The 10055-nt window shown below is 34.1% G+C and overlaps 1 protein-coding gene across 5 annotated transcripts; it reads right to left on the bottom strand.

The window, feature by feature from the left end:
* Nucleotides 1-1627: 1627 nt before the first annotated feature.
* LOC102599787 (ATP-dependent DNA helicase Q-like SIM) lies at nt 1628-10055 on the bottom strand. 5 transcript variants are annotated; one of them, XM_015307510.1, is made up of 11 exons: nt 9969-10055; nt 9725-9821; nt 7908-8591; nt 7598-7797; nt 7390-7500; nt 5965-6048; nt 5427-5514; nt 5238-5330; nt 4695-4727; nt 4462-4554; nt 1628-2179 (listed from the first exon to the last, which is right to left on the bottom strand). In XM_015307510.1, exons 4-11 carry the CDS (start codon nt 7738-7740, stop codon nt 2141-2143), a joined length of 684 nt encoding a protein of 227 aa, XP_015162996.1. In that variant the 5' UTR covers nt 7741-7797; nt 7908-8591; nt 9725-9821; nt 9969-10055; the 3' UTR covers nt 1628-2140. The 5 variants fall into 5 exon arrangements, with proteins under 5 accessions (XP_015162996.1, XP_015162995.1, XP_006344654.2 ...); XM_015307509.1 differs by lacking the exon at nt 1628-2179 and adding an exon at nt 2319-2852 and having other exon boundaries at nt 7598-7817; XM_006344592.2 differs by lacking the exon at nt 1628-2179 and adding an exon at nt 2319-2852.

The following is a 10055-nucleotide window of genomic DNA, read 5'->3' as shown; positions in this document are numbered from 1 at the left end:
ATTTTAACAAATTAGAGTGAATTAAGGAAACTGAATATTCTTAATTAGTTTGGATCCCTTATTTCATGCTAATCATTAATTATCTACAATAAATTCAAATTAAATTACAACCCACAATTTCAGTTTTTTACTTTATTATTTCTAATTCCGTTTTTTTTTTAAATTTCGTTTATCTTTTTATTTATTTTTAAGTTTTTTCCAATTAATAAAAACATTTCTTTTTTTTTAACTTGTTATAACCTGAAATTTTTAATGCTATAGCTTGAAAGTCTAAATCTACTGTTATAGCTTGAAAATAGTACTATAATATATGTCATATATGAAATTTACACTAATTTTTTTTCATGATTTTTGATAAATTCTCCTACTTCTCTATTATTGTAAAATAATAAATATGTCATTGAAAATTCATTCTTGTTCTTTATCGTAAAACTCAATGATCTGTTTTTTTATTACTCACACAACCTTTTATTATCATAACCTCTAAAATAATTTTAAGTCATACTCATGACTTTATATGATATTTTAGTCCTATAAATATATATATTACAAGACTCTATAGAAATTATTAAATTAGTCTTTTAAGTTATTAAATTTATTATATTCATGCTTTAATTTGACTTAATAATAAGATGAAGGATATTGAATGACGATCGACTCATTTGAATGGATATGGACAAAATCTCATAGGAATGTGCATTGAGTTCGTATTGTTTCTTCTTCTATTTTTTCAGTGATTAAGGTCATAAGAGTGATGTTGCATTATTTTATTTTATGTTTTCACTATAATTTCAATTTATTTTATATGAATATCTAATTGTCATAAATTTATAATTTATTTTAGTTCAAAATAGTAACATATGACTTTGTTGGAATCTACTAAAACTACTAATTAAAAGTTTCTTCTATGAAATCAATTATATGTGTAATGTGTATATATATGCACACCTCTTTTATCTATATTATATTTAATAAAATTATTGATATCTTATCGTCTTTAATAATCGGGCGAAGCGCGAACAAGTTCACTAGTAAAAATATATTTATGTTAAATCTATATTCTATAATCACGATAGAAATATATTTATTAATTAAGTGATTGCAACATTAAAAAATGAATACACTTAAAATTAAGATCTAAAAAATGACCTTCATTAAGTACAAATAAATCTAACTTAAATGTTTGCAATTGTTAATAATATTGGGAATGTTCACATTTATTTATTGAAAGTTTGAAAAAGATAATGTTACACAAACGATAAAGGGAAAAATATGTATTTAAAAAATTCCGCTGCCGGGATTTGAACCCGGATTCTTCAATAAGATAGAATTGCCAGTGCTACAGCGGACTGTTTTGGTATTAGGAATGCAAACAATATTATTTGTACCATTTTGGAGAAACTTATTTCACATTTGTGCACAAAACAACCTTAAATTACATATAACCCCTAAATTTTTTCTTTAAACAAATACAACTTTTATTTTTCCTCTCGATTAAGGATAATTTCGCGAACTTAGGAAAAAAGTTTATTGGTACATATTTCTCTGTTTTTTTTTCTTTATTACGTATGTTACTATCTTTCCCACCCTGAAATTTCTAACTTATTTTGTTGTGATTTGTGATTCCCTCTTGATAATGATATAATCCGAGCTTAAACAAAGAAGTGTATATTCATATAGCCAATCCAACTTGTTTGGAAACTGGGACGTAGTAAAGTAATTATTATTGTTGTTGATGCTAATATTGTGAACACCCTTACTAGCATGATGATAATCACATATTAGACAAATTGCCAAAATTTGCAAAGATTTCAATGTAAAGAAAAGGAATATTGCAAATCTTCAGAGATGAAAGGAAATAGTATGTTGATCTATGCTAATTATTATTGTTCCTTTGTCTTCTTGATTTTCCAATTAACCAAACAGGGCTTGAAGCACTTTCATAATCATCAGGGTACAATCTGCTAACTTCGAACTGCAAATTCTAATGCTTCATTCATCGCTTCTCGAGCACCAGCAATGTGAACATATTTGGTTAAGTATCTTTCTTCATACCTTAAAACTCTGCCCTCAGCTTGTTCTAATGCGTGTGTTATTATCCTCAATTTCTATGCTGCTATTTGCTTCTTTTGCCTTTTCCTCAAGATTGGCAAGTATAGCAAGAATGATGATGTGAAGCCTATAATTGCAAAAGTAATGTTGTTAAAATACATTGAGGCTCTGTTAAGAATTCATCTAAAGTAGATGAGTTGCTGAAGTAAATAGAAAGGGGAATTGATTCTTTGCTTTGAATCAATAGGGGCATAACTTCATATCACTTGCTTGAAGTGAATTATATTCCAGAAAGGAAAAAAGTTAAAAATGAATTGAGTGTGCATCCGGGGAATCGAACCCCGGTCAGTACCGTGGGATGGTAATATGATACCACTACACCAGATGCGCTTCTTCTTGTTAATGGTGCCACTAAAGTTAACTAATTAGGGGGGCAGGCAAACACAGATCCGGAGATGACGTATTATAGAAGTGTTTCTCTTATTTTCAATCCTAAATAAACCTTAAGAGCTTCCTTCTCAATGCAAGCTAAGTTTACATAGACATCACTTTGTGCCACTTTTTTGTTAGCATGGCAGTCAATCTTCCTCGAACCGTATTAGAATCAGGCTACGTTTACGTGATTTTTGTTTTCTTGGAGATTTCCAAGTTCGCTTTCTTTGCCATTCAGCAAAACTGGAAAAGGGGTTGGGACTTGTCATGGACAGCAACATATCTACTTCAGGATAAACATGGAATGGCTGCTATGTTTCAGAACTCAGGAACTGCCTTCCACGTTCTGTTACTTCTGGATATTTTATCTGCACACGGTCGGTAACATTCGCTATAAATGATCATCCGTATCATTGAAAATAACCACATACAAACATACTCCAAGTTCAAGATTGATTTCAAAGGTAACATAACATAAAGAAAGTGGAAAATAAGGCACCAAATGAAAACCTTTACCACCCCCCACCCCCTCCCAGAAGAAATATACCGCTAAAGATGCATCATTTTAATATTGTCGTGAAACCATAGTTCCAAGGAAACAACAGCTGTTTTAACAATCAAACTTCCACACGTTTGACTAGTTCTATCTTTCCACATTCTCCATCAAGTAGGAGGAATCAGACGGATAAAGTAAAACAAGCAAATCACAAATATAGCACAAACCAAGCAAAAGGGTAATTAAACGTCTTATTCTTAGTGACAGTTTCAAACTACTGCAGTTTTCCTGGGAGACAATCTTATCATAAGGCAGTCCTGTCCCAATAAAATCATCTTTTGTCTTTTTACTTTGTCCCAAAACCCTCGACCTCTTTCTTAAATTAAAAGAAACTCATATCCAGGACATTTCAATTTATAACAACAGTACTGCTTCACTTTCAGAAATAATATAATTATCCAACCGAGGATGAGTGAGGGGATAAACTGAAATAGAGGCGTGGGTGCTAAAGACCATTGAAACCTATGATCTAGACTATTCTAGAGTTGTCAGAAATGGGATATAATAGCAATATGTGGAAAAAGGTTTGAAACATCAAATTTCCGAAGCAACTTTTCTTGTTTGGTGTGCAGTGCAAGATGAAATTTTAACAGTGGACAACACAAGAAAAAGGAGGAGAATATTTGTGAGTTGGTATGTATGTGTGAAGAATCTGGAGAAGATACTAATCATCTCTCGTTGCATTGGTAGTTGGCTATACAACTATTGAGTGTTGCATTCTCATTCCTTATCATCTGTGGGGTGTAATCACCGACAGCGGAGGAAACAATTACAAGTTGGAGATTGGAGAGGATAGGCAATGGAAGGAAGGCAGCTTGGAAGACAAAACCGCCTCGTGTCTTTTGAAGTATACAGAACAAACGAAATATGTACAAACAGGCGAATGTTTCATAATAGTGCGAATGACAGAGAAAGTATTAGATCTTTTCTATTTCACTTGTATTTTTGGTATGACAGAAAAATAGCATATGTATGGATAGTTGGTCAAATTTGGTGGAAGATAATGTATGACTCCAGCAAAGTCATGTGTGCATCTTGCATTCAATGAGCACCTTGTATTTAATAAAAATTGGGCGCAGTATAATCCTTACGTAAGGGTACTACTTTTTGGCACCAACCTGATGTTTGTTAGTGAAACTTCTTGACTTAAACATATAGAATAAACCAACTTGAACCTTCATTAGACCAATAGAAAATTAGAAAGGTTTCCAAGTATTTGTTTTCACTCCCTGCTAGGCTGCCACATCGTACATGATTCTAAAATCAGAGTTTTCAGCAGTGAGTAAAGTATAAAATGAGAAGGATATATCAGATGGGTCATAAAAGTAACGAAGAATGGATGGATTTGAGAAACATAGTGCCAAAACTTAGTTGGTACAACCTTATATGAAGTAACTAAGGTTACTATGCAGAAAGCATACCATGTCATAGCCCTCCCTAATAAATCCTTCAACTTCCCACAGTCGAGCAAGACCTCTCCACCACAAGAGGTCACTTGCACTAAATTGTTGATACTACAACAAAATACACAGAAGACAAATGACAAGATTAGAGTTGCAATAGGAAACGGTAAAATACAAAAGAGCCTTAGCAACAATGAGTAACTTAAAGATACTCTCTACAAAATGAATAAATTTAAAGTGGTATAGTATACCAGAATAAATGCACAGCGGATTGACAAAGTTTTCTGTAAAAGAAAATTGGCACTTATGAGATGAGCAAAATGAAACACGACCTTGTTAAGAGTAGAGTAACATGTAGCAGGAGGACAGCTGCTCGACAAGTTGAACCTATTTTCAGTATGACGTAGTAGCTTTACACCATAAGACGGGAATTGCAGATTATTATTAAGCATCCCAACATATGATTGATGTCGAAAAAGATTTTGAAGAAAGCTCTTCAAGAGCAATCCAAATTACAAACATGATATATCTCCAGGGAACTCTATTGGCAGGGGATGAAAGATCCCAGAAACTGGTAACAAGAAGCTCATTCAAATTGAAGGAAGATTTGCAGGTTCTTTGTCATATCCCTTGGCAGACATGCTTTCTAAAAGGGCCCTCGCGGAGAATTTTCAATGGGGCATGCACATCAAACTAGTAGATAGCAAGGGAGAATTTTCAATGGGGCATGCACATCAAACTAGCAGATAGCAAGGGATAAGAGGTAGAGAGAGGGCCTTGAGCATAATAAGCACCTGTTCTCTAATTCTGCTGACTAAAGCCTTGATATTTGGCCTCTCGCCAAGTCTCCCTTCATAACCACCATAGGAGATGTCTGCAAAATTCCTCTGCGCCAGAAAGGATTAACAATGACCAGCAATGCCAAAATGAGATGACAAAGTACGAAGGAGGGCAAGCAAATGTGAGATGGCAGACGTACTCACACAATGAGTAGCAACAACTTGCAAGATGATCATCGCCTCAGCATTTAAATTCTGTCTTTCAGGTGGACCTTTGATGCATATATCACACCTGTGCATTATGTGCCAGGTAAATGACATAAACTAAGAAACTGAACTCTCATTGCAAGTAAGAAAACCTATGATAAACAACTATTTTCTTGAGCAAAAATTGACTTTACTCAGAGATAAAGGCAAACATCAGTAAGCATGAATTGAAAAAGATATTTAGCAATGGGATGCAATTGGCACATGTTTACATGCATAGGAAGTCATTTTTTACTTCAAACTGCTACAAATGAATCTCTCTTTTATGTGGCATGTCCTGTGATAAAACGAGTACCAGAAACCTCAATTTAGAGACTAACTTAAGAGGAATCAAATATTAGAAACAAATTAATAGCCCACCCTGAAAAGAAAAGTGGAAGAAAATCAACAGAGAAGCACAAGCACACATCCTTGACATGAAGCAGCTCGTAAGGAACAAAAGAAAAAGCACAATAGCCAGTGTGTCTTGACATACACGAGATATATCTCCAAAAGAAAGTGCTCGCCAAAGTACTCCACAAGTGTCTTGGCTCTATAGCAAGAAGTGTTCATTCCATATCTGTTGAACATAACCAACACATAAGATGGAAACCAAAGTACTAATTGAAGTCGTTCAATTAATAATTAGCTTACAACCTAAATCAATCAGATAACATCTTTTATGCTTGTTTTGTTTGCTCCTCACTTCTTTGACTTGGTAGAAGCGTAGGTGTTCTTGACAAGTTTGCATACAGAACTGTTTCACAAAAAAATTAAACAGCTTAAAAATACATGTAGTGCCCTTGGGAGCCGATGTCTCAGATCAATACATAAACATGATTCTTCTGGATAATTTAAGTTGAATAAGAGAGCATTTGGTGTAAGTGTATCAAAATCAAACTTTATGCACTGCAGGATAAACTCTGCTAAACACAGGAGAAGGCATGAGGTTGCTTATCACCAAAGCTATTCATATAGTAATATTATGACAATGTCAGATTTCCTTTCACCATATCTATTTTCCTAGTAAGTGCACTAAAATCCTATCATCAACTTCTTCCTTAATTGTTACCTGTGTCATTATTATGTTTACTTTTCTTTCTAAACTAAGTACCTTCAAGAAGACACTTTGTATTAAGAGTTATCTAATGTGGTCTTTTGATCATATATTAAGAGAGTTGTGTCATAGGATAAGATGAAGCAAGGTTTTTTCTTTTATCCATTGCCAGGGGCTTATCTATCTCAAGCTAAGGTTTTATCCTCTTGAAATCTCATACTAAACAATCTTACACCGATGTGACGTTAGATTGTCCAGTGGTTGTTGCAAGTGAGTAAATTGAAACTTAAACACTTCACATTGTAGATGAAAGTACTGCTGCAACTACGACAAAACAAGAGGAATTGTTTCAATCCATACTAAGGTAACTAACATTGAATTTTTCAAAATTTCCTATGCTTACACAATAATTTTCAAGGTTTCTGAAGTGGCTTTTGGACTTTGACAAATCGAGTTAATGGTTGTGTAATCTTCACAACAGAATGATAACAAAACTCAAGGAACTTAAGAAAGTTGTTGTGGTGTGTTACTAGATTAACGAGGAGAAAAAAATCGATAATTGCTTGTCAGTAGTAACAGAAACAGCAGAGGCTCCTTGAGCTTCAACTGATCAAGTGCCTAAACAAACATAGAACCAGAATTCGGAAGGTGAGCCCACCCCACCCCACACCCAATGTGAACTACCACCTGCAAAGACTGTAGTTGGCTTGGTCATAAGAAGTTCCTTTTTATTTATTTGCACTCTAGGAAAAGAGACTATAGGATTCATCTTATATCAAAGGACTTACTCAGTGCTGAAATTTTTTCACCAATTTCAATAAATAGCATTGATCTGATTTATCAAACAAATAGAAGAATATAAACCTGTAATCTGGTGGAAAATCATGTCCCCACTTAGAAACACAATGAACTTCATGGACTGCAACTAGAGCAATGCCATGACTTTCTGCAAGGCTTTGGAGGAGTTTTATGAGTCTGAAAGAAAAGGAAAAAAAGCCCAGGAAACTCATCTGTCAAACAACAACCAATAGTATCCTTGAAGTACAATTCAAAAGATTAACATGCTCAATACCTTAAAATTGTCTCAGGGCATACATAAATGATGCTATACACGCCTGCCATTGCTTTTTGTTCAACACTTCGATCAGTTTGACAAGATCCAAGGAAGCAAGCAGAAACACCATGTTTTGCTAACTTCAAACACTGATCATGCATCAACCTAATCAGCGGTGATATAACAATGACAACCTTCCCAGTCAGCAATGCCGGAATCTGAAAACACAAAGGTTTCCCTACAGAAACATAACTCCGAGAGATCGAAAATCATATTTTACAGGAAGGGAGAGAATAGTGAAGAAAGAAAAAGTGTGAGGGGCTAGTACCTGATCCTGTTGCTGCAAGAACAAGACAGTCTTGGTGAGACAATCAAGCTTCTAGAGCTTCCTTCTGAAAATCCTTCAACAATGAAAGTCCAAAGTGTTTCTGCAACAAATTCTTGACCTTCTTTTGCCAATCTGGTCCAATATAACAATGACAACCTTCCCAGTATTTCCCTACAGAAACATAACTCCAAGACATCCAAAATCATATTTTACAGGAAGGGAGAGAATGGTGAAGAAAGAAAAAGTGTGAGGGCTGCAACAGGAAGACAGTCTTGGTGAGACAACCAAGCTTCTAGAGCTTCCTTCTGAAAATCCTTCAACAATGAAAGTCTAAAGTGTTTCTGCAACAAATTCTTGACCTTCTTTTGCGGTTTTGCCAATCTGGTCCAATATCTTCATCTTTGTAATAAGATGATGATACAGCTTTTTCAATTGCAACGTGGAGATCAGAATCCTCTAGAGGAGGATGCACATTTTGACCTCCGGTATCGCTTTGCAAGACTTCTAATCGAGACATATTCAACTTATTCATTGTCTTGCTTCTTTTAGGTCTAATTGCTGATTGAATGAATTTGTTTATGCTTGATTGCCGTATTTTGCCTGCAGAACAAGATGAAGAAGAGGATCCTCTTTTTCCCAGCATACCAGCACGGCTGCTGAAACATGCAGTACTAGTTGATGCACCTGCAGTGTTTCGTCGAGAATCATCAAGTAGATAATCAATCGCACCATCAATTGATGGACCCACAACTTCTACAGAATTTGTAAAATCAGATAACTTAAATCCCATTCCAACCAATTCAGCAACAACTTGGTCTGGGTCCATACTGTAATAATTGATTCAAGAACGATGCAGCTAAGAGGGCACACACACACAAAAGCCAGAGAATCCAGATTGAACTACAATCAAACAAATTGAGAACTTAAGAACGTTGACTGTTTTGAGGGACTTACAAACACAAAACTAATTTTTAAGGTCGGAAAGTGTCTCAGTTTTCCTGATTCAATGCTGCAATCACTTGAAAATAACACTGATAATCTAATAATTCTCTAACTTCAATCAAGAATCGAACAACAAGAACAAATTTACGGTTGGAAAGTGTTTCAGTTTTCTTGATTCAATGCGGCAACCACGTAAAAATAACACTGATAATCTAACAATGCTCTAACTTCAATCAAGAATTGAATTAACAAGAAAAAATTAAGGTTGGAAATTGTATTTATAATCTTATAATTCTCTAACTTCAATCAAGAATTGAATTAACAATAAAATTTCAAGGTAGGAAAGTGCACTGATAATCTAATAATTCCCTAACTTCAATCAAGAATTGAATAAACAGGAAAAAGTTTAAGGTTGGAAAGTGTAATTTTAATCTTATAATTCTCTAACTTCAATCCAGAATGAAATTAACAAAAAAAATTCAAGGTAGGAAAGTGTACTGATAATCTAATAATTCTCTAACTTCAATCAAGAATTGAATTAACAAGAAAAAACTTAACGTTGGAAAGTGTGATGGTAATCTTATAATTCTCTAACTTCAATCAAGAATTGAATTAACAAGAACAATTTTAAGGTCAGAAACAGAAAGTGTTTCAGTTTTCTTGATCCAATGCTGCAATCACTTGAAAATAACACTGATAATCTAATAATTCTCTAACATCAATCAAGAATTGAATAACAAGAACAATTTTAAGGTCAGAAAGTGTTCCAGTTTTCTTGATTCAATGCTGCAATCACTTAAAAATTAACACTGATAATCTAACAATTCTCTAACTCCAATCAAGAATTGAATTAACAAGAAGTTCTCACGATATACCTTTTATTATCATAATTTCCCAATTATCGCCAAGTGATATTCCCATTACACTAATTGTTTACTTTTTCCACCAACAGTTGTTCTTGATACCATCCATCTGGTTATGTAAATACAATCACAACATAGAAAAAACTTTTTCAGTTTTTCTTGATTCAAGGCTGCGATCTTGAAAAAAACATGGGTAATCTTATAATTCTCTAACTTCAATCAAGAATTGAATAAAAAAAGGATTCATACAACAGACCTTTTCGAACAGCATTGTAAATGCTGTTGATTACTTTTCTACGGAGACAACAACAGCAAAAACCCTAATTTGGATTCCCTGCTCGCG

The sequence above is a fragment of the Solanum tuberosum genome, unplaced genomic scaffold (genome assembly GCF_000226075.1).
Source record: "Solanum tuberosum cultivar DM 1-3 516 R44 unplaced genomic scaffold, SolTub_3.0 scf00060, whole genome shotgun sequence".
Classification (NCBI taxonomy): domain Eukaryota; kingdom Viridiplantae; phylum Streptophyta; class Magnoliopsida; order Solanales; family Solanaceae; genus Solanum; species Solanum tuberosum.
Note: the sequence above shows the minus strand (reverse complement) of the source record. Positions and strands in the feature narration are given on the sequence as shown.

Bases quoted from the DNA above. Each gene is read 5' to 3' on its own strand.
- LOC102599787 (XM_015307509.1), bottom strand. From the start codon at position 7,740: ATGCATGATCAGTGTTTGAAGTTAGCAAAACATGGTGTTTCTGCTTGC. The intron at 6,049-7,389 runs GTTTATATTCTT...TATGTTCAACAG, and splicing joins GATTTTCCACCAGATTACAG to ATATGGAATGAACACTTCTT. The intron at 5,515-5,964 runs GTATGTCAAGAC...CATAATGCACAG, and splicing joins CTTTTGGAGATATATCTCGT to GTGTGATATATGCATCAAAG.